At 46.9% G+C, this 24,113-nt stretch overlaps 1 protein-coding gene across 15 annotated transcripts in view; it reads right to left on the bottom strand.

The window, feature by feature from the left end:
• KMT2D (lysine methyltransferase 2D) overlaps window positions 1-24,113 on the bottom strand; it is a 126,054-nt gene that overhangs the window by 75,048 nt on the left and 26,893 nt on the right. For 9 of the 15 annotated variants that reach the window (XM_082212290.1, XM_082212298.1, XM_082212300.1 and 6 more), the window contains 7 exons: window positions 14,070-14,134; window positions 10,545-10,677; window positions 9,483-9,700; window positions 7,437-7,546; window positions 3,434-3,596; window positions 1,242-1,407; window positions 1,003-1,117 (listed from right to left, as the gene is read on the bottom strand). In XM_082212290.1, coding sequence (XP_082068416.1) covers window positions 1,003-1,117; window positions 1,242-1,407; window positions 3,434-3,596; window positions 7,437-7,546; window positions 9,483-9,700; window positions 10,545-10,677; window positions 14,070-14,134 — 970 coding nt within the window. The remainder of the gene's footprint in view (window positions 1-1,002; window positions 1,118-1,241; window positions 1,408-3,433; window positions 3,597-7,436; window positions 7,547-9,482; window positions 9,701-10,544; window positions 10,678-14,069; window positions 14,135-24,113) is intronic. The other 6 variants (XM_082212297.1, XM_082212296.1, XM_082212294.1 and 3 more) reach the window with 1 other exon arrangement.

The following is a 24,113-nucleotide window of genomic DNA, read 5'->3' as shown; positions in this document are numbered from 1 at the left end:
ACTGTTCTTAACCTGAAGCACCACTTTAGCTAATGGGGTCTCCTGAAGCCGCACAACCGGAGCACAATTTCTGTTCTCATCCTGAAGCAAAGTTCTTAACCTGAAGCACTATTTCTGGGTTAGCGGAGTCTGTAACCTGAAGCGTATGTAACCTGAGGTACCACTGTATCTCTATGTGAAAGCAAGTGGTGGAGGATTCCTTGCGGGCATTCTGTTCCAAGCGTCGCCTCAGTACAGAACCTACTGCCATGAAAACATGCCATCATTTTTTAAAAGGAAAAAGGCAAGCCCCTAGGTAACGGATGCCTCAAAAACAGAGGGGAGGCCGAATAGTATTTCAACTGGCCTTCGGTTGGCAACTTCCCCTCACCCCATGTCTGTTGGAAACAGAGTACAGTGGTACCCCTGGTTGCGAACGGGATCCGTTCCAGAGGCCTATTCGCAACATGAAAAGCCCGCAATCTGAAGTGCCGTATCTGCGCAGGTGCGCAGCGTGATTTGGGGCTTGTGTGCATGCGCAAAGCGCAATTTAGGGCTACTGCGCATGCGCGAGCAGCGAAACCCGGAAGTAACTCTTTCTTCCAGGTCACTGCGGGACACAACCTGAAAAACATAACATGAAGCACGTGTAACATGAGGTATGACTGTAAAGCAAATACAGCGGTACCTCAGGTTAAGAACTTAATTCGTTTTGGAGGTCTGTTCTTAACCTGAAACTGTTCTTAACCTGAAGCATCACTTTAGCTAACGGGGCCTCCCGCTGCCGCTGCTGCACGATTTCTGTTCTCATCCTGAAGCAAAGTTCTTAAGCTGAGGTTAGTGGAGTCTGTAACCTGAAGTGTATGCAACCTGAAGCGTATGTAACCCAAGGTACCACTGTATATGCCCATTTCCTTAATACTGAAGAGATTGCAGAACTCACTCTCTTTGCAAAGGGCAACTGGAATTACCTCAACACTGAGTTTTTGGTTTTTCAGCTCAGACTCGTGCGCAGGGACTTACTTTACACTTCCAGGAGTCGGTGGGAAGGCTCTCGATGGCTGGCTTCAAGCAATAGGTGTGGTAGCATTTCTCGCAAGCTTCACACACGAGCATCCTGCTGTCCTCCCCAGACAGCCTGCAAGAGAGAGACGCCACAGGCGACCAGTGAATCAAGGCATCCCTGGCAACAGGCCTTTCTGGGGCGCTCAACGTGGGTCCCCCCTCCCATCCCCACCTCCGAGGGGCTTTTTCACACTCACCTGCAGGTTTGGCAAACTTTGCATTCGTGACATTGCCAGCCCGAGCGCTTGCGTGGCGTCACCGTGATCTCCAAGCATGCGCCGTGGTAGTGCAGGCCACAGCTAGTGCAGAAGAGTAGGTCGCGCAACTCCCCGGGGGCGTCGCAAACCATGCAGCGAGAGTCCTCTGCAAGGAGGGAAGAAGGGTACTCTGGGACGAAATCCACCAAACCATCCCCCCATTGGCCCAGAGTCCAGCAGCAGCAAACACAAACAACATTGTTTTTCTCAAATTTAGGTCCCCGTTGTTGAACTACAACTCCCATCATCCCTGACCTGTTAGCTAATGATAATAATTTTTATTTATACCCCGCCCTCCCCAGGCAAGGCTGGGCTCAGGGCAGCTAACAAGCAATAATAATGAATAGATCATTAAAATATTGAAACAATAAAATATTAAAATACAGCCTCATCACAGGAGGAGAAAGGAAAAGAAAAAAGAAAGAGGGGGAGGGAATCAGATTGGCTCCAAGCCAAAGGCCAGGCAGAACAACTCTGTCTTACAGGCCCTGCGGAAAGAAATCAGATCCTGCAGGGCCCTGGTCTCATGAGACAGAGCGTTCCACCAGGCTGGAGCCAGTGCTGAAAAGGCCCTGGCTCTGGTTGAAGCTAATCTAACTTCCTTAGGGCCGGGACCACTAGGGTGTTGCTATTTATGGACCTTGAGGCTCTCCATGGGGCATACCAGGAGAGGCGGTCCCGTAGGTATGAGGGTCCTAGGCCGTGAAGGGCTTTAAAGGTCAAAATCAGCACCTTAAATCAGACCCTGTACTCTACCGGAAGCCAGTGCAGCTGGAAAAGCACTGGGTGAATATGCTCCCATGGCAGAGACCCCGCGAGGAGCCTCGCTGCAGCTAGGGATGATGGGAGTTGTAGTCCAACGACAGCTGGAGAGAAAGCTATGTTTGAGAAACACACACACACACACACACACACACAAACAAACAAACACAGGGGCCTCCCTTTTCTTGACCCTGCAAATCCAGAAATAACAGCTCAGAACCCCAGGCTCCAGCTGCTCTACCTACTAAAGATCACTTCTGTTTAAGTGCGGTCAAGAGTTAGGGGAATATGCACATATGTGGTGGGAGTGTATTTGTGTAAAGGAATATTGGCGAAAGATTATAAAGATTATTTCTGATGTATTTCAGGTTAAGATAGAAGTCAATAGAGAAATGCTTATCTCAGGGATATTGGGCAATGGTTAAATAGAAATAAAAGAGCAAGATTGGTATAAAATGATGATCTTAGCTGGTATGCTTGTTGTTGCATCAGGATGGGAAGGACAATGAAAAAATGGAATGACTATGTTTTTGAGTATATACAATCTGATATATTTGAACAGGTAATGACGGAAGATACATAGGAAAACAAATGTCAAATTTTTTTTAAATAAATGGACAAGTTATAGGAATTGGATAGCACGGGGGGAAGCCAACCCAAGCATCCAAATTAGAATGAATAATCTGTGCACATGGTTAAAGATTTGAAGAGAGAACAATTGGGGGGGGGGTTTAAAGGGGAGGGAGGAAGGGGGGAAATTGACTGAAAGTCATTGGAATCTTAAGAAGAACATGATACAATGTAACAAACACTAATATTTTTTCCCCTATGGGTAATTTTGTTAAATGTTACAGTGGTGCCCCGCAAGACGAACGCCTTGCGAGACGAAAAACTCGCAAAACAAAGCTTTTTCGTTTTTGAGATGCCTTGCAAGACGAATTTTGCAAAACGAAGCTTGCCCCGCAAGCTCCGGGGACAGCGGGTCTTCCCCGCTGTCCCCGGACCTCTTTTGAAGCAAGGGGCGGCGGGGAGAAGCGATCTTCTCCCCACAGCCCCTTGCTTCAAAAGAGGGGACAGAGCGGCGCTTCCCCTCTGTCCCCGGACGGTCTCCATAGGAACGCATTGATTGATTTTCAATGCATTCCTATGGGAAACCGTGCTTCGCAAGACGAAAAACTCGCAAGAAGAAAAAACTTGCGGAATGAATTAATTTCGTCTTGCGAGGCACCACTGTACTTTTTTTTCTAATTTCAATAAAGCATTTTAAAAAGCGAAAACAAAAAACACTTCTATTTAAGTCCCATGCTGCTCACAGAATCACTGGGCTAGAGCAGAATCCCATTCCAGAAAGCCACACCGCCAACACTTACCCATCTGTACTGCCTGGTCCAGGTGCTCAGGACAGAGGAGTTTCAAGCTCTTCATAGACTGGAAGCAGCCACTAGTCGCCGCGCAGGGGAAGTGATAGTGGCGCTGGCACCCCTCTGCATGGCACGGAATGGTAGCACCCCGTCTCTTACAGTGTTCACATTTCTGGAAGGAAGAAGACGACGTCGCGGATTCAAAAAGAGGTTCATTTTTCATAAAGGCCTGGTTAACTACAGTAACATCCCCTTCCCCCTTTTGTAATAAATATAATAAATAAATAAATTTTTATTTATACCCCCGCCCTTCCCGGTTCAGAAAACCGGGCTTAGGGCAGCTAACAACAAATTTAAAACACTTAATTGATGCAACAAAAAACCCAGCATAGAGTATAAAACGCGGATAACAATAAATTCAGCATTCAAAAATCAATTTAGGGGGGAAGTCCATCCAATAAACATTAGACGATCACCAGGGCTAGCTGGCTAAATTAGTCCTATTTGGGCCAGCGAGGAAACCAGGGGAGAATTCACTGTGGGATCCCAGAGCGGGTAATCTTCATTAAAAAGGGGAGGGGGAGGGAAGGAAGGAAGGGGAATAAAAGATCAGGCTAAGTTCAAATTGAAAGCCAGGCCATCTCTCTCTCTCTCTCTCTCTCTCTCTTTGGTGTTGTTTTGTTTTCTACATGGGTACTAATTCTTGTTTCTTCTTCTCTGCGTCTCATCTCACTCTACGCACTTGTACTTTTGTACTTTTTTAATTTTCCGATGAAGGATATAAAATAAAAACAGGTTCAGAAAGAGGGGGCGGGGAGAACTTCTCTTCCTGCAGAGAATGGGAGCCTTAGATAGGTCAGAACACCCAGAGCTGAGATACAGCTGCCACCAAAGACAGGAACCATTCATTGTTCAGACTACAGCTGAGGAACAGCCACCTTTAAAATCGAGGTAAAGGGACCCCTGACCGTTAGGTCCAGTCGCGGACGAGTCTGGGGTTGCGGTGCTCATCTCGCTCTGTAGGCCGAGGGAGCCGGCGTACAGCTTCTGGGTCATGTGGCCAGCATGACTAGGCCGCTTCTGGCAAACCAGAGCAGCGCACAGAAACGCCGTTTACCTTCCCGCCGGAGTGGTACCTATTTATCTACTTGCGCTTTGACGTGCTTTCGAACTGCTAGGTTGGCAGGAGCAGGGACTGAGCAACGGGAGCTCACCCCGTCGCGGGGATTCGAACCGCCGACCTTCTGATCGGCAAGCCCTAGGCTCTGTGGTTTAACCCACAGCGCCACCTGCGTCCCTTAAGATCGAGAGACCTGCTTAATTCACTCTGGCAAATTGCCTGCGGGAGCTGGACGCTTCTGAGCACCCATCAGACCTTCACCTGCGCTGCACAGCAGTTTCCAAACCTGGAATTCACTTTTGTGCAGGACTGGTACCCGCCGCATCAACTCATTTAAACACAAACTTCTTGTCCAGATGTCAGATCTCCAGCCTGGTCCGAGGCAAACCTAAAGATGTAGACCAGGGGTGGACAGGAAGTGGACTGGAATCTAATGGCAGAACTCTGGTTGATTTCCAGTAGGTCGACAAGGATTTTCAACTCGTTTAATAACAAAATACCACCCACATTAAATTATACTGATGAAATGGAGAAAGGTGGGAATACTCAGGAGGACTGAAAGCTTCCTTCAGTTCTGCTACTATAACCAAATCCCTAGGCTCATCCTCTTTAATTCTAAGTACATGCCTTTTGTACCAGGCTCGGGCCTGGTGGGTCTTGGGGGTTCTAGTAAAAAAAACAAACAAAGTGAATCCCGTAAGGCTGAAGTCTGCCAGCCCCTGAGGTATACACACAGCCTAATTATCCTGAAAGCATTCCTGAGCTCTTTATTGTTCCCAGAGCTTCCCTTCCAGGTCCTCAGTCGCTGGGGGGGAAAAGGGACCGGCAAGGGCTTTGGGGAATAACACTTAAAAACAAAAATTCTCCAAGCTTCTGCTAATGAAACGAAAGCCACAAACTGGGAGGAAATTGGATTTGCCAACCTAGTGTGAATGCAATGCAACACAGCCGGGTTTCAGGATGTGTTTTCCGGGAGAGAAAAAGGAGGAAGGTTTGGCATGTTTGTGCTCCGTTGGTCAGAGGGTGAAAAGGGGTGAGAGGCTCTGTGCAATTCTCCGGTCCTCACGAGAAAGTATACTTGAAAGGAGGGTTGAGGAGTGTCCACCTGGTAGCTACATGTTGAATGAAACTTTGCGCTTTAATCACTGGGTTCCAGTACAGTGGTACCTCGGGTTAAGAACTTAATTCGTTCCGGAGGTCCGTTCTTAAGCTGAAACTGTTCTTAACCTGAAGCACCACTTTAGCTAATGGGGCCTCCCGCTGCGCCACTGCTGCGTGATTTCTGTTCTCATCCTGAAGCAAAGTTCTTAACTCGAGGTACTATTTCTGTGTTAGCGGAATCTGAAACCTGAAGCATATGTAACCTGAAGCGTATGTAACCCGAGGTACCACTGCATTCACTCTCAAGTCGCAACCAGTCTAGCAAATATGGCTATTACAATTTAACTTCTCTTATGCTAGGGTTGTCATATTTCAAAAAGTAAAAACCCCGACACAAAAGATGTTGAGCTTTTTCTGCAAAAATCTCTTTTTTTAAAAAATGTAGTTTTGGAGCTATTTTTAAGGAAATTCGCCAAAATCGACACTCCCGACATGGGTTGCCATACATCCGGATTTTCCCGGACATCTCAGAGATTTCCACCCGGGCGCTGTTTATGACGAGCGAATCCCGGCTACGTCCAGGGAATTCCAAGCGTATGGCAGTCCTATATTATGACCAAGGTGCTATTCTGCTCCTGAAACAGGATTTGCTACAGCAGGAATTGGGGCACGAAGAATTTGTCCCTGGTCCTTTCCCCAGACAAAAGGAGGGGAAACCCCTCAGGTTACTGATTCCCAACATATTTAAGGACTGCATCAGGATGTAACTTGAGGGTGAGGAAATGTATTTCAAAAGAATCATAGAATTGCAGAGTCAGAAGGGACCCCGAGGGTCATCCAGTCCAACCCCCTGCAAGGTAGGATTATAAGGTAAGTAAAGGTAAAGACACAGGTGGCGCTGTGGGTTAAACCACAGAGCCTAGGACTTGCCAATCAGAAGGTCGGTGGTTCGAATCCCCGCGACGGCGTGAGCTCCCGTTGCTCAGTCCCTGCTCCTGCCAACCTAGCAGTTCGAAAGCACGTCAAAGTGCAAGTAGATAAATAGGTACTGCTCTGGCGGGAAGGTAAACAGCATTTCCGTGCGCTGCTTTGGTTCGCTAGAAGTGGCTTAGTCATGCTGGCCACATGACCCGGAAGCTGTACGCCAGCTTCCTCGGCCAATAAAGCGAGATGATCACTGTAACCCCAGAGTCGGTCACGACTGGACCTAATGGTCAGGGGTCCCTTTACCTTTAAAGGTAAAGGACCCCTGGACGGTCCAGTCCAGTCAAAGGTGACTATGGGGTTGCGGCGCTCATCTCGCTTTCAGGTTGAGGGAGGAGGCGTTTGTCCACAGACAGCTATCCGGGTCATGTGGCCAGCATGACTAAACCGCTGCTGGTGCAACAGGACACTGTGATAGAAGCCAGAGCACACTGTTTACCTTCCTGCCGCAGCGGTACCTATTTATCTACTTGCACTGGCCTGCTTTTGAATTGCTAGGTTGGCAGGAGCTGGGACGGAGCAACGGGAGCTCACCCCATCGCGGGGATTCAAACCGCTGACCTTCTGAGCAGAAAGTCCAAGAGGCTCAGCGGTTTAGACCACAGCGCCACCCGCGTCCCTTCAGAGGATTATAGTATTTCTTAAGGTGTATTCTGTGCTCCATGAGGAAAGCGGTTCCTAGAGCTTTGCCTAGGATGTTGCTCTGGGAGGACTGTCCTAGAGCACCCCATATATTCCTGGCCCACCCCACACAAGAACTAAAAAGTAACGTGCCCCCCCCTGCAGCACAGCTGAGTGCCGACAAACCTGTGCAATCCCTGAGATGACAGCTTTGTTCACGAGGCTCAACCATGACCCTTCCGAACGCAAGTCTCCGGCCGACCACACCACGCACCAGTGATGAGCCCAGAAGTGACCTGAATAAACAGGAAGAGGAAAACAGTTAACAGGGCAGCAAAGCAAACCTCCTCAAAGTCACAAGCGCAGGAGCTTGGGGAATTAGGAATAATAATAACAACACCGTATTGGCCTGAATATAAGCCTCACTTTTTTCCCAAATTTTGACCGTGAAAAGTTAAAAGTGCAGCTTAAATTCGTGACCTTACAAAAATTGGCTTTTACGATATTGCTGCTGAAACAGACATACGGTAAAATAGAATTGGAATTCCTGCAGAATTTTAAGGGAGCGGCTTATATTAGAGTATTTTCTTTTTTTCCCTTGAATTTTAAAGTTGTGGCTTATATTTGGGGTAATACAACAACAACAACAATTAATTTTTACCCCGCGCATCTGGATGGATTTCCCCAGACACTCTGGGCAGCTCCCAACATAATATTAAAAACTCGATAGAACATCAGTCCTTAAAAACTCCCCTAAACAGGGCTGCCTTCAGAAGTCTTCTAAAAGTCAGATAGTTGTTCATTTTGGGGGGCAGAGATGAGTTCTGGGCCGGAAAGAAACATCTAAGCGTGTGTGCTTAGCTCCAGGAGTTAATCTGCTCTTTAAATCCAAGTGTATGCTCTCAAGTCACTACCAGGTCCCTGGTTTTGTGTATGAGTGTGCATGTGCACATCTCAGGTTGGCAAGGCTGTCCTACTGCAATAGCTTTAATAAATGCATGGCATCTTGGGTTGGCAAGGTACCCAGTTTGTGTGTGTGTCTGCGTGTGCGTTTGTGTGCATGCATTCATGAACAGCTGGTTGACAAGGCTGTCCTATTGCAACAGCTTTAATAAACATGCAGTCCCTCCCAGGTGCTGGACCCGTTTTATTTCCTTGGTTCTCTGGTGCGTTCCCTCACCTGGGTAATGAACACAGTGCTGCAGAAGTAAATTCTTACCATGCCGGTACAAAAAGAAAAAGAAAAGATTCTGCAAACTTGAAGTCTGCACTCCCCGCCCTCCCGATTTACTCTAACCTGAGCCCTCTTGATAAAAGAAAAAGAGGGATGTATTGCTAAATCAGAAGCCAACCAGCTTTTAAGATATCCGTGAATTTTGGATGCTTGTAACCAAGAATTATTCAAAACGTAATAGTGGATTATATATCTATATACAAAATAAAATAATATGAATCTGTGCAAGGAATACAGGTAACATAAGTAGTATAGTGAGAATTATTGGAAGTTACATATTTTAATTTGTTATGTAAGCATAATATATTGTATTTGTTTATGTTTGTTTTTCTAACTTTTTTACTTTATTGTTTTTATTAATTTGTATCGTCTTTTGTATTACATGTTATGTATATTTGTCTATGTGAAAATTAATAAATATTTTCTATTTTAAAAAAAAAAGATTTCTAGGCTACACAGAGTGTAGTGGTTGGGAGTTACTCGTGCGTAATCCTGCTCCGTTTGAGCATCGGATTGCCTGGTTAAACCCTCCGGACTACGCAGCCCATATTAGCGTGGCTGCCCTTAGTCACTTGTAGAATCTGTCTGTGGGCGTTTCTTAAAGCGTTGCCAACATAAGAGTTGTTTGACGCCCAATCGTTTCCGCCTCTCACTGCGCGGGAGTCTCCTGCGCAGGGTGGGCGTGGGCAGCGGGGTGCTTGGGCTCTCCTCGCTAACTTCCAACGAAGAGTCCTGGAGCCCCTGCACCTCCCTGTCCCGTTGCTCTCCTGGGTCCCTGGTGTTACACTCATTCTCTTCCCCTTCCTCCCGGCTGAGTCTCCCTCCAGCGCTTGGACCTTCCCCTGCAGAATCAGAGACCCTCTCCTTCTCCCGTGCCTCTGATGGCAGTTCCCTGACACAGAGACATTAGGAAAGGGAGCTTTGGCAAGGGCATAATGGCTCTGGGTGCCAGGCTAGGCTCCTCTCAGCCATGGTTCCTCGGCGCCTCCTGGGCTCACCTGTTGGCTCAAACACCTCTCGCACTGCCACACCATCCGCAAAGCCAATCAGGGTCAGGTCGTCGCCTCCAGCCTCCCCCGAGCCAGGCTGCTTCCCTTCCTGCGGCTCCGAAAGCTCGTCCGCCCAGCCAGGTGCCGGATCGAAGCGCAACAGCTCTCGCTGCCCGTGAAGGCTCCACTTGCTGCAGTTGCAGAATGCGCAGCGCTTGGGCGGGGAGCTAGGAGGAAGGAAGAGATGAGAACGTGCTCGTCGTTGCTGGGGAAATCTGCCCCCTTCCAACCCGCAAGGGTGGTCCCACCCAAAATATCCCAAGGGGCCACTTTGATCTGGAAGCATGCAAGATCCAGGCCTTCTGTCCTCCAGTCCCATTTGGGCATCCATGACGGACTCCCTGTACCATAGCTGTCAACTTACAGATTTGAAAATAGGGACCAGCAGCCAAAATAAGGGATTTTCCAAGCATAGGTATGTTCAACTACTGAGCCCCTCCGAGCCAAAGGCAGAAAGCCCAGCCAGCAGCCAAACGAAGCCTCAAGCGGTGGTTCCCACAGCGCAGCAACCCGGCAAAGGGGATGCAGCAAGGAAAACCACCGTCACCTCTCCGCTGGGAAGCGCTGAGCAAAGGCGAGGCCCCAGGCAACGCGGCCGATTTGATCGGCACAAGGCATGCAAGCTCCACCCCCCAGTCATTCTTAGACTCCTTATTGGGTGAGCAACGCAGCCAAGCAACACAGTTGGAGCCTCCCTCCTCCCTGGCCAGCAGGGAGGGAGGGAGAGGAGCTGCTTCCTTTTAAACCTGGGAAATTTAAGGGACATCATCAATAAGGGACAGCAGCGGGACACGGCGCTGGGATAAGGGACTTTCCCACAAATAAGGGACGGTTGACAGCTATGCTCTGTACCCATCCGATGCCAAGCTAAGGCTCCGGATTCCCCTTCAAACTCTTTCCTGGATTCTCCTACTACGGTTTGTTAACCTTGAACCCTCGCGAGCCTCCCCATTCAGAAGAAAAGAGCTCCAAGGGCAGGAAGGGGGGGGAACACCGCCGAAGGTCTCCCACCTGCAGGTCGGGGTTGGCTCTGCTTTCGCTTCTGCTTCTTCCAACGCCTCTTTTGCAGGGCCTTCTTCTGGTGGCTTCAAGGGATCAGCTTCCACGCTGCCCTGCTCCTCCAAGGACACAATTCCATCTGCTGCTGAAAGAGGGTATTTTGTCAAAGGCCGGGCAACCAGGTAGGAAGCGCATTGCTTGTGTCACTTCCCCTGCCCAAACTGAGGACTTCACAGAGGAGTGATACGAGAGATGAAGGCCCATGGGGGAAATAGATTTGGGGGGAAGGAAATCTCCCCTCCCTCCACATTTTTCTGGGTCTCCACACCCCAACCCAGACCTTCACATGTCTAGGGGGGAATATATGCATTATCAAGCACAATTGCTGACAGGAACAGATACCATGCTTGATCTTAGCCAAAAGGCCGAGAAGCGATGGAACATGCCTTTTTTCACTAACAGTACCATACAGAAATGGGTGGGACGCGGGTGGCGCTGTGGGCTAAAGCCTCAGCGCCTAGGGCTTGCCGATCGAAAGGTCGGCGGTTCGAATCCCCGCGGCGGGGTGCGCTCCCGCTGCTCGGTCCCAGCGCCTGCCAACCTAGCAGTTCGAAAGCACCCCCGGGGGCAAGTAGATAAATAGGTACCGCTTACCAGCGGGAAGGTAAACGGCGTTCCGTGTGCGGCTCTGGCTCGCCAGAGCAGCGTTGTCACGCTGGCCACGTGACCCGGAAGTGTCTCCGGACAGCGCTGGCCCCCGGCCTCTAGATGTGAGATGGGCGCACAAACCCCAGAGTCTGTCAAGACTGGCCCGTTCGGGCAGGGGTACCTTTACCTTTACCTTACCATACAGAAATACGAGCTAAGTTCATCTTGCCTACACTAACATAAATTTCCAGGTCGCACAGAACAACTTTATGCCTCCCTGCTATTTCAAGATGAAAACCCAGATGTTACATACTCAGTAGCTAGATTTTGCACTGCTATCATGGATATTCGTCGAAGGATGGTTTGCGCCACAAACTACGCCCAAAATGCAAGAACTGTGATCCTTTCATGCTCCCTCCTTTAAAGTCGCTTTTAACCATTTGTCCGTGTTTCTATCTTTTTAAGTCATGTATGATACAATGGGACGCAGATGGCACTGTGGGTTAAACCACAGAGCCTAGGACTTGCCGATCATAAGGTCGGCGGTTCGAATCCCCATGACGGGGTGAGCGCCCGTTGCTTGGTCCCTGCTCCTGCCAACCTAGCAGTTCGAAAGCACATCAAAGTGCAAGTAGATAAATAGGTACCGCTCCAGCGGGAAGGTAAACGGCGTTTCCGTGCGCCGCTCTGGTTCGCCAGAAGTGGCTTAGTTATGCTGGCCACATGACCCAGAAGCTGTACGCCGGCTCCCTCGGCCAATAAAGTGAGATGAGAGCCGCAACCCCAGAGTCGGCCACGAATGGACCTAATGGTCAGGGGTCCCTTTACCTTTTGATATAATCACCTTTCAGCTACTAGTTTTTATCCCTTGCCTGTTTTAAGTCTTACGTGTTCAGTTTATCCGTATGTTTTATTTTCTGCTGGTCTGTGACTAAAATAAAAGCTTGACTCCAATACTGATACCGCTGACAGGAACAAGACCCAGCTCAGGACCAGTTTAATGTTCACCTGACAGCTTCAACCTCCAGAGCTGGCACTTTTGCAAAATGCCACGTAATGTTTCTTCCATACTTGCACAAAGGCAATATTTCATATTTCCTCACTCTGGAATTCCCTGCTGATTGAGATTAGGCAGGCGCATTGACTCTACTGTTTTTAAGGCCCCTGCTGATTTTTTGTTTGCTTTACCAAGCCTACACAGATACAGATGGATGACGTGTTTTTTAAAACGCAACACTATTTCATAACGTGTATATTTTTATATTTCTGTTGGTGCTGGTTTTATTTCTATTTGGGAGAGAGCAGAATGTAGGTGGTCTTCCGCTCTGACGCTCATCCGTCATTTTAACATCAGTCTCTCAGGTTAACAAGATTTACAAGTTGCTAAACAAACGAAAACATTGGTTTGCCACACACACAAAAAGACGGCCGCATGTTGAGTTCTCCCATGCATAGCATCTACTCCAATGTGTTCTGATGTGGTTACAAGGGGTGATTCGTGGCCTCCCTAGAGTGCAGTCAATGATGGCCGACAGAGGCGGGATTAACACACACTGCCATGATGTCAAGGCACACAGCCAGCAAAACTACACATCTGCTCCTGTGTTCAATGGCAGCCCAATATTCTCTGTCACCCGCAGTTCCTCCCTAGACTGCAAAGGCAAGAAAAACTATCATGCTGGTGCATTTAATTCTGGAAGGCTGTATTCTTTGTCTTCTTCTTCTTCTTTTTTATGTTACATTTCCTTAAAAATATGAAAATGGCTAATCCTTGGTTTTTGACAAAAACTCTTTTATTATTTGAAACGGCCTTTTCTCTTTTAAAAAGGTAAACGACCCCTGGGCAGTTAAGTCCAGTCAAAGTCAACTATGGGGTTGTGGTGCTCATCTCGCTTTCAGGCCAAGGGAGTCAGCGTTTGCCCACAGACAGCTTTCCGGGTCATGTGGCCAGCATGACTAAACCGCTTCTGGTGCAATGGAACACTGCGACGGAAACCAGAGCGCACGGAAACGCCGTTTACCTTTCCGCCATAGCGGTACCTAATTATCTACTTGCACTGGTGTGCTTTCGAACTGCTAGGTTGGCAGGAGCTGGGGCAGAGCAATGGGGGCTCACCCTGTTGCAGGGATTTGAATCACTGACCTTCCGATCGGCAAGCCCAAAAGGCTCAGTGATTTAGACCACAGCACCACCCAGGGGCCCTTTATCTTTACCTTTTCTCATTCATTTAAACAATTTATCTATCAAGAAATAAAAAGACAGAAAAGATAAAAATTGGATGAAAACTATAAAACCAGGCTTTGGTGAAAATGCTTGCTGGAATAAAGACTTTTTTAAAAAACTAAGTAATTTTTATTAAAGATTTTCATGGTTTACAAATACACTTCCATTGTCTCTTTTGTTCAGGTTGTGTTTTATACAGATCAATTACATTTGTTGTGAGACATTGGTGTTGTGTGCAGTACAGTGGTACCTCTGTTTCCAAATGTAATCCGTTCTAGAAGACCGTTCAAGTTCGAAAACGGAAAACTCAATACGGAAAACTCAAAACGGAAGCCGCGCAGCATGTTTGACTTCCGAAAACCGAAGCATTTATTTCCAGGTTTACGGCGCTCGAAAACCAAAATATTAGTCAATGAGACGTTCAAGAACTGAGGTACCACTGTGTAAGGTTAGGGGGAAAGACAGGAAGGAGAGGGGTGTGTGATAAAACACATTCTTTTACTTAGTGTATGCGGGGGGTGTTCTGTCAGCGTCACTTGGGTAGGTTGGAAGGCCGTGTTCTTGAAAGCAGAGGAGTGGAAATCTCTCCCCTCTCGTGACCACAGAATCTGAACCTCTTGTGGAGGCAAACTACTCATCAACAGACGCCAAGCTGGGGCCCCTACCTGGCGTGTCAGAGTCTTTGTCCTCACCAGGTGGCTTCTGATCATCCATCCTGTATCCAAGAGACCTAGGCAAGAAGGAAAACAGTTCAGGAAACTTCCTTCTCCCCAGCCCTGTTTTCTTCTTAGCCTCTCACTAGGGTTTAAACAGTGTCACATAAGCCATGTTGTGGTCAAGCCCCATTATTTACTGTTACTATCAATTTATTAATCGCCTTCCAAACCACCGCCTCAAAGCGATATATAGTCGTACCTTAGATCTCGAACGCCGCAAACCCGGGAGTGTTCCAGTTTGCGAACTTTTTCGGAAGCCCGACGTCCGACGCGGCTTCCGCTTGAGTGCAGGAAGCTCCTGCAGCCAATCGGAAGCCGCGCCTTGATTTTTGAACATTTTCGGAAGTCGAACTTCCAGAACGGATTCCGTTCAAGAAGCAAGGTACGACTGTACACATAAGATCATTAAAAACTGTTAAACACAGGGAAACAACAAATACATTTAAGACGAGACTGAAAGCCCAACAAATGCAAGAAAGGAAAACTTCACATGTTGATACACACCAGGGTCTGCATTCAAGACATAGAATTTTCATTTACATGCACTTGCTTTGCATAATCTACTCCTCTTCCTTAATCAATAGCTCTTGGAGGCAAGCACTGGGGCTCTGGGAGGGATGGAGGCAGGCAGAAGGGGCTGTGCAAGAACCGCGAGAGGAGGAGGACAGTGACCTACTAGAAGCCCGGATCAATAGCATCCTAAGAATTGCCGCCTACACACTGCTAAACTTCCCTATGCATCAAAGAGGGTCATCATTAGGAATAAAATGGGGAAAACCACTTTCTCCAGGTTACCTGCGGGTATGTAATAAATGCAACTATCCTTCTCTCCCCAATTAAGCTCAGGTAACGTAAAAGCAAGCAAGCCTGCTTCTCTCTACCCCGCCCCCAAACTCCCATTTCCAAGAACTCTCTCATTTTCCCAACAAATGGGAATAGGTAAAATGGCGTCTGCCTAACCAAAGAGCATTGGGGTCCGGAACTGTAGGAAATCCTCAGACTATTCTAAGTTACACTGGGGAAATTGTGGCACAGTGAACTCTTTTCCCCCCATAATTGGGGCAGCGGGACTTGCTCTAAAACACAAAAGGCAATGGGTACAAATACTGGATCACATATATCAAAGGATATTCCATCCCTTTGGAACCTCCAACAGTATTGTTAGAGCACCTCTCTTTGCCCCCCCCCCACCACCTAATTTGAATATATTTGATTAATTTAACAGCAGCTATATTTCAAATACACTGGAAAAATAAAACACATCCACCCCAATATCACAGGATGGTGTTTTAAGATTTGGACACCCTAACGATGGTTAACATCTCCAGTTAACTGAAAATGATGTCAGGCTCTAAATACTTTGACAATTTGGTTCCCCATTTCTTAACACACTTCGACTCCTTGAAGCCTCTGCAAAAAAGGCGTTTAAAATTAAACTGTAATAAGCATTATCCTAGCAAAAACACCCAGCTCTATGGTGCACAGGGTATTTTATCTCTTTACTGTCAAATGTTAACAGGAATTTAACAACTTTGTAATTCCAGTGTTTAGCTTTCTTCCAGCCCAAGCAGAAAAGAAAATAAATTTTAAGGTCTAGTGATGAGAGGCCTGGCCTTGTTGACATGGAAATGCTTCCCTCCCCCGCTCATTAATTCAAAAGCTATGACCATAAAACCAGATCTCACAAGCCCCTTGTACAAAGGTGCAATTGCTCCATGTTGCACAACCAACACAGGAGATACAGAAACCTTGAGCGATGTGAATGCATGTCTAGATTACCACCTGTGCAAGTGGGTTTTGAAGGCTATGGGGTTTAAAGGGAGCAGAGATTTTGCATTTCTTTTCAATGCTGTGACTGTCACTCCAAGATTTCACTACAAAGGCATGGAATAAATCCAAAACAAAGCCAAGATTCAATTTCCCTAACCTGAAAGTCGCCTCTTTCACGGCAACAGTAATAAAAGTAACTCCAAAACCACCCACCCCCGTTTTTAAAAACAAACCAACAAACCAGAGTTCTCGCCCCACGGAAACACAGGAAGCAAAAGCGGAGAGCAGTCTGTGCAAATGCTGGCAATATTAAAGGTCACACGGAGCACTTTAAAGGGGGGTGGGGAATCTGATCGCACATCAATACAGTGACACAGAAACGCTCCATTAATTCAGGTTTTTCAGTACCTAGTCTCTTCCGATGAACAGCGACAGACAGAACCTCTGGATTTACCAAATCCAAACTCTGTAAGCAACAAGAATCTTATCCAATCAAAATATATTTGCGGGGGGGGGGGGCGTGTGTGAAGGGGGCACTGGGGGGCACACTTGCATCTCTTTGGTTGCCAACGGCCTTCAGATATCATTCTGCAATTCCATATAGAAATGGCCTTCTAAATTATTGCAGCCATGTGACATTTGAGGCCTCCCGTGAGGAAGATCCCACCTGGATTCCTTGGCAAAACCCTTAACGGGTTTCATCGCTGTCCTTGACGGGCCCAGCCCAAAGTTATTTTGGGGCAACCAAGAAAACCCAGCGTTTCTTACAGTGTAAAGGATTCTCCAAAGCGTCACATACACTCCCCCAGTATGTAGTAAAAACAGCCCCACTGAATTCATGCAGAATCCAAATTCGTGAGTACTCCCCTCAGAATTAAGTACCACACACACCCCAGATCACACGGAGCCTTACTGAATACAGTGGTACCTCAGGTTACATACGCTTCAGGTTACAGACGCTTCAGGTTACAGACTCCGCTAACCCAGAAATATTACCTCGGGTTAAGAACTTTGCTTCAGGATGAGAACAGAAATCGTGCTCCGGTAGCGCGGCGGCAGCAGGAGGCCCCATTAGCTAAAGTGGTGCTTCAGGTTAAGACTGGACCTCCAGAACGAATTAAGTACTTAACCGGAGGTACCACTGTACTTTACTCACTCCATAAGTGGAGTAAATCATCACAGAATTATTTGGGACAGGACTCCCCTGGACTTCTGGTGGTTCCCTCACGGCAAGAAGTGAGGTTGCAGGGAACCAGGACTAGGGCCTTCTCAGTAGTGGCACCCAAACCCATGCAACCCCATCAGATGTCAAGGAAATAAACATATGTCTTTTAAGAGACATGTGAAGGCAGCCCTGTATAGGGAAGTTTTTAATGTTTGATGTTTTGTTGTGTTCTTAATATTCTGCTGGGAGCCGCCCAGGGCGGCTGGGGAAACCCAGTCAGATGGGTGGCATAGAAATATCATCATCATCATCATCATCATCATCATCATCATGTAAAGCAGGAAGAGGTCCACTGGCATTTACACAGACTGGCCTCACTCAAAACATTCAGAGGGGCAGAAAGCAGCTGCGGCAACAGCAAACATCTAGTAAGATGTCTGAGAAAAGGCCTCTCTATAATCTGCCAAAAGAGAAAATAGGGACGCATGAAAGTAGCCACAAGACAACAAGCTCCTAGGACAGCCAGGGACTGCACCTGGAACCACCCACCAAAAAAGGAGGCCAAGCGACGAATCCAAAACTGGCATTTTGGGCCAGAAGTTAAGCAAAGATGATTAGAGGAAGGGCCAGGCCTAAGGTTCAGGATTCTGGGTGCTCCTCCTCAACTAAGCCTCCCGTTCCTCTGTTTTGGGGGTGGCCTATCGCCAAGTTAAGACAAGACACCCAAAGGGGCTCACTATGGAATATACATTTAGGAGCTGCTGCTTAAAGTCATTCTGGAGGGAAGAGGGTGGCTTTCTCCAAATCTTTACTTTTTAGTCCAGGAACGAGGGAGACTCCAAAACCTTCATTTGCTTCCAGCTAGGCCACCCCACTTCCAGCGGAGAAGAGGAGGCCAGACTGTGTCTCCTCTTTCTCCTGACCAAATTGCACCACTTCCAACTTTCTGCCCCAACTGACAGCGCTCCTCACTTTCTGGCCTCCACTTCGGAAGATGTCTGCTCCCTGGTGGCTTGAACCTGTTGCCATAGCGTCTGCGGAACCTCTGTCTCCTGCAAATGGAAGTCCCCTTCCCTGGAGAGAAGTCTTTTAACCTTTTAACAAGGCATCCATCTTTCCCCCCACCTCACCTCAAGCTCAAGAACTGCCCTCCACCAATCTAGAATATGTTGCCTTCCCTGTAAAGGGGGGGTTTCTCAGTCTCACCTTGGGAATTCGTGCAAGATATTCTCACTTGCACTGTGAGACTTCTGACCTCTAGCAAACGGGTGTGAAGGTGGATGCATTATCCTAGACTTCCCCAATTTGGACCCAACCCCAGAGATATTGCACTAAAACTCCTCATCGCTGCGGATGGAGAAAGTTGGAATCTGTGGCATCGTGGAGCTGGGCTCATATCAGTGGCGTATCAGGAGGCAAACTCACATGCCCTTCCTGGTATGCTCAGCAGGCAGAAGGACAGCTGCCCAGAACTGCCCCACACACCAGTCAACCTCTGAGACCCAAAGATCTGAAGGGAACCAGGTTAGGGAATGCCACATTCTTTTATAACCAAAGGATATCCCCCTTGTGTACAGGAGCCAAGCCACTGGTCTTCAGCTGGTGGTTATGACCCACAATCTGAGGAACACTCCACACAAAAGTGGGCCGTGCCAATCACGCCTTTTGCTTTTTTCAAATTCAAGAGAAAATGGGGGGGGGGGAGAACGAGACCTAAAGATAGACACGTGGGGCAAAACACTAGCACATGGTTAAACATACAGTGGTACCTTGGGTTACATACACTTCAGGTTACAGACTCTGCTAACCCAGAAATATGCCCTCAGGTTAAGAACTTTGCTTCAGGATGAGAACAGAAATCGTGCTTCGGCAGTGCGGCGGCAGCAGCAGGAGGCCCCATTAACTAAAGTGGTTTTTCAGGTTAAGAACAGTTTCAGGTTAAGAACGGACCTCCGGAACGAATTAAGTAATTAACCCGAGGTACCACTGTATTGTAAATATTGGCGCTTGGGGTTAATGGTGGATCCCAGGTCAGAAAGGAATGAAGATCACTGCCTTTATTGACTCATTCACATTCTCTTTGGTGTTTAGCGGCATAACAGAAAAGGGAGATCACACTGCCTAGATTTCAGCGATCCAGGCTTGCCATGTGTCCTCTTTTCCCAGGACACATCCTCTTTCTCAGGGGTAAAATTTCTGCCTTGGCGTTTTTCTTGAATTTGACAAAATGATTCTGGCTATACTTCCTGGATGAGACGTAGACATAACTGGTGGTTGAAGACTTGCTTTCCTCTTCTCTTCTCCTGCCCCGCAGCCTCAGCAATATATCACAGCTTCTACAGCCTACATATAGTAGGGGGATTTGAAATGAGAGTCATCGCAACATCCTCTTTTTTTTGCTCTTCAAAATATGGCATCCCTGCTGCTAAGACATCTCATCGCTTTGCTTGAAGAATGAAAGACTATTGCTCACTTCTGCCCAGAAACTCCTCCACTAGCAATGTCCCTCCTTCCATCGGATGGCAGAAAACCGGATTCTCTTTGGGATCACAACCCGTTCAAGGACACGGTAAGCTGGAGCAGAGGAAGTTAACGGGAACCAAGACCGGGTTCTGTTCCGGAATCAAAGGTTCCATCTAACATCAAAAAGTCTTATTTAATTCAAGTTTTCTTCAAGCTCTCAAGGTTGAGCTACGCACAGCACAATCCCATACAGGTTGATTTGGAAGCAACTCCCACTGTGTCCAGGGAGCTTCCTCCCAGGTAATGTGTGAGGACTTCAGCCTGAACGTAATATGTATACCTTTGATTCCTTTACAGTAGTACCTTGGATTTCAAATGCCTGGGCTTCCAAACAAATTGGCTCCCGAACAATCAAAACACAAAAGCGAAGTTTCCGGTTTTCGAATGGTTTTCAGAAACTGAAAATCCGGTGCAACTTCCGCAGTTTCCTATTGGCTGCGGGATGCTCCTGCAGCCAATAGGTAGCCACACCTTGGTTTTAGAATGGTTCCAGCAGTCGAGCGGACTCCCGGAACTCATTATGTTCAAGAACCAAGGTACGGCTGTATTTAAAAATCAGTGCAGTGTCTCTCTATAGCTCAGAAAGGGAGAAACTGTGTGGTCTTCTAGATGCTGCATTCCAACTCCCATCAGCCAAGCATGGCTGAGACGATGGGATTTGTAGTCCAACAATACCTGGAATGCAAGAGACTCCTCATCCTCGCTATATCTATATATCCTTACTATATTCTTTTGGGCAGAATATAAGATACCGAATTCAGCCTCTAAAATTCAAAGCTCTACCTCCCTGAATCGCCATCTTGTCTACTAACATCTCCAAGAACAGCAGAGCACTTCCAAAAGACTTAGAGAGAGAGCTTGCACCACAAAGGTGCAGGGAGCAATCACCCGACAACAGTAGTGGGGGCCTGTTATTGGGTGGTTGTTTTTATTTTGATTATATATATATATTGTGGTTTTTATGTTGATCTTTTCTGTCAACCACCCTGAAACCTCCGGGTATAGGGCGGTATATAAATTCTAATTCTAATTCTAATAATAATAATAATAATAATAATAATAATAATAGACTGCCCTACACCATACATTCATCGCCTGAATCAAACCATCTCTTGGAACCACCAGAAAACAATGGGCACATTAGCACTACACATTTAATGTGCTATGATACCACTTTAAATGTCTGCAGCCTCCCCAAAGAATTCTGGAAGCTGTAGTTTGTTAAAGGTGCTCAGAATTGTTAGGAGACCCCCCCTATTCTCCTCCCAAAGCTACAATTCCCAGGGCCGTTTAACCATCAATCCCCTCTTCCCAAGGAACTATGGGAGCTCTTTTTGATGGGAAACGGGAGTTTGCCACCAACTCTCAGCACCCTTAACAAACTACAGCTCCCAGAATTCTTTGGGGGAAGCAGCGACTGTTTATAAGGTGATACCACAGCACTTTAAACAGATGGTGTGAATTTGGCCTGTGCGCACAGTCTGACTTCCAAAGGCCATTGTTAGCGCAGAATTTAGCAAGGAAATTTCTAGCTGGGTGTTCTGCTAACAAACAGAGGAGGGATCATGACTGAATGGTAGAGGACATGCATTGCCCAGAGTCAATCCTTGGGCATCTCTTGCTGAAAAGATAAAGAGAGCATTCACTGCGAAGGACCATGTGCCTGAGATCTTGAAGTGCTGCTGCCAGCCAGAGCATGCACTGCTGGGTTAGATGGGGAAATGGTCAGATCGGGTGTAAGGCAACCTTTGTGGGGGTGCTTATATAGGATGATGCATTTCAAAATTACTTAAGCCTTGTTCCCGAAATCCAGGTTCATATCTTCCATTAAAGAAGGCAGACAGCGACGTTTTCCAAAGGGGGAAGCTTAACTATTACCCATGTGGGAATGGCACGGAGGAAAACTTCCCCCAAAGCCCAGGGAAGAGAAGAAGGATGCACAAAGCCTGCCCCTCCTGGGAACCCAGCCCCAAAGATCCAGCCTTCCCCTTGCCAAGTTTAGTGGAAGGGGAGAAAAGAGGAAAAAATGCCTGTTTTGCCCCCCCCCCCCAGGCTGGACCTGCCTCGCTTCTTAGACTGTAAACTGCAATACTTCAGCTGTCTTTTGCACAAAACCTCCAGGTCTGTATGACCCATAGCCTAAAATAGCTTCTAGGAAGGCCACCACACAGTTAAAGAACTCTTTAGCTGACTGAAACAGATGCTTCTTAATAAAACACACCTTCGTATCCTTGAATAAATATAAACTCATCCTGGAAAAAATATTAATTCTTCCATCATTTTATGAATGACACAAACATGTTGACGTACCACATCACAAACCATCTTTAAAAGAGGAAGCGTTCCCTCCTTACATTTTGGTGAAGTCCTTGCATTAAAAATAATTAAACCATTTCTAATAGTCTGATGGATGATTAATTAGGGGCATCTTTTTGACCGATCAAAAGCTCTTAAATAAATTAATCTAACTGACCAACAGCTTCAACGCTGCTAGTAACAAGTAGACTTATCTTGGCTGCGAGTCCTGGAAGGCCTGCTCCCCGCCTTGCAGGCCTTTTCCCAACTGGCCTGGGAAGCCAGGGCCCGGACTGAATCCAGCTACAAAATCTGAGGCTGCGGAACAGACTCTTAGGCTGGGGTGTTGTCGCTGCTGTAATTGATACTAATCTTTGTATCTTTATTTTAGATCTTATGATGATTTATGTGGAAATTGTTTAACTTGGTTATGTACTTTTCATGTTTTATTTATTGATTTTTAATAATTTTGTTACATTTAATAATTTTGTTACGTTTGTAATTAGGTGATTATTATTCTCATGCCGCAAGCCACCTTGAGCAATGGTTTGAACATACCGTGTTTTTTGCTCTATAAGACTCATTTTTTCCCTCCCTAAAAAGTAAGGGGAAATGTGTGTGCGTCTTATGGAGCAAATGCAGGCTGCGCAGCTATCACAGAAGCCAGAATAGCAAGAGGGATTGCTGCTTTCACTGCGCAGCGATCCCTCTTGCTATTCTGGCTTCTGAGATTCAGAATAGTTTTTTCCTTGTTTTCCTCCTCCAAAAACTAGGTGCATCTTGTGCAAATGCACTCAGGCTGCAACCGTAAACTGTAAGCAAGGCCCATTGAATGCAATGAGAAATACCTGCGAGCAGAGGCTCGCAGGAATGCATTATCAAGGTACTGATCAAAGAGTTTCAACAATCTTCTATGACAACATAACTACGTATGTTGTGGACTGACTACACGAAAACCATTTATGCAACATGTGAAGTGGCCTTTGTAGATCACAACTTGCTTTAAGGATTAAAACAGGGTTTGTTCAGACACGCGGTTGGCCAATTTGCAATGTTTAACACCTTCTTATCTGTTTCGTACAGTAGATATTGGTTTGACCTTAACACGCGACCAGTGTTAGAAATAATAATAATAATAATAATAATAATAATAATAATAATAATAATAATAATAATAATATATTTATACCCCGCCCGCCCATCTGGCTGGGCTTCCCCAGCCACTTCCAAAAAAATATTAAAATACTGTAATACATCAAACATTAAAAACTTCCCTAAACAGGGCTGCCTTCAGATGTCCTCTAAAAGTCTGGTAGTTGTTCTTCTCTTTGACATCTGGTGGGAGGGCGTTCCACAGTGAGGGTGCCACTACCGAGAAGGCCCAGATATATAAGCTAGGTGCCAAATGGCTCCTTAAAGAAGGGTTAGTCGCTAAAACAGGATGCCTTACCTAGTTGCCATTTTGGGGCCAGACGGTTCAAAAGTCGTATTTTTAAATATGACTTTTTGGTTCCCGAAATTCATTCCGATTGTGCAGATACAATATAATGAATAGAATTCTACAGAATGTACTGCTAGTGTGTGAAAACGGTCAAGATCCAAGGATCCCCAGACATGCACCTCCAGATGGTAGAGACGTTTGATGGCATCCTGGCACCTGGGCAACTTCACTTGGTCACATGTGGCCAATAGTAAAGGTAAAGGGACACCTGACCATTAGGTCCAGTCGTGGCCGACTCTGGGGTTGCGGCGCTCATCTCGCTTTACTGGCCGAGGGAGCCGGCGTACAGCTTCCAGGTCATGTGGCCAGCATGACTAAGCCACTTCTGGCGAACCAGAGCAGCGCACGGAAACGCTGTTTACCTTCCCGCCGGAGTGGTACCTATTTATCTATACTTGCACTCTGAGGTGCTTTCGAACTGCTAGGTTGGCAGGAGCTGGGACCGAGCAACGGGAGCTCACCCCGTCGCGGGGATTCGAACCACCGACCTTTTGATCAGCAAGTCCTAGGCTCTGTGGTTTAACCCACAGCGCCACCGATATCCAGGTGCAAAAGACGCCTGGCAAATTTTGAACGCTGCATGTGACTGAATATGTATCTTTTGATGGACTTATGTATGTCCCTTTCAGCGGCACAGAGTATTAAGTATTTTCATATAGCCTCACAACAGGACAGGAGTTTTTATTGACTTTGAAGAAAAATGGGGATATTGGGTATGGCACAGTGATGGTTTCCAGAG

Source organism: Podarcis vaucheri, assembly GCF_965113315.1.
Source record: "Podarcis vaucheri genome assembly, chromosome: 2".
Taxonomy (NCBI): Eukaryota; Metazoa; Chordata; class Lepidosauria; order Squamata; family Lacertidae; genus Podarcis; species Podarcis vaucheri.
The sequence above is the reverse complement of the archived record's forward strand: the minus strand, read 5'-3'. Positions and strand labels throughout refer to the sequence as shown.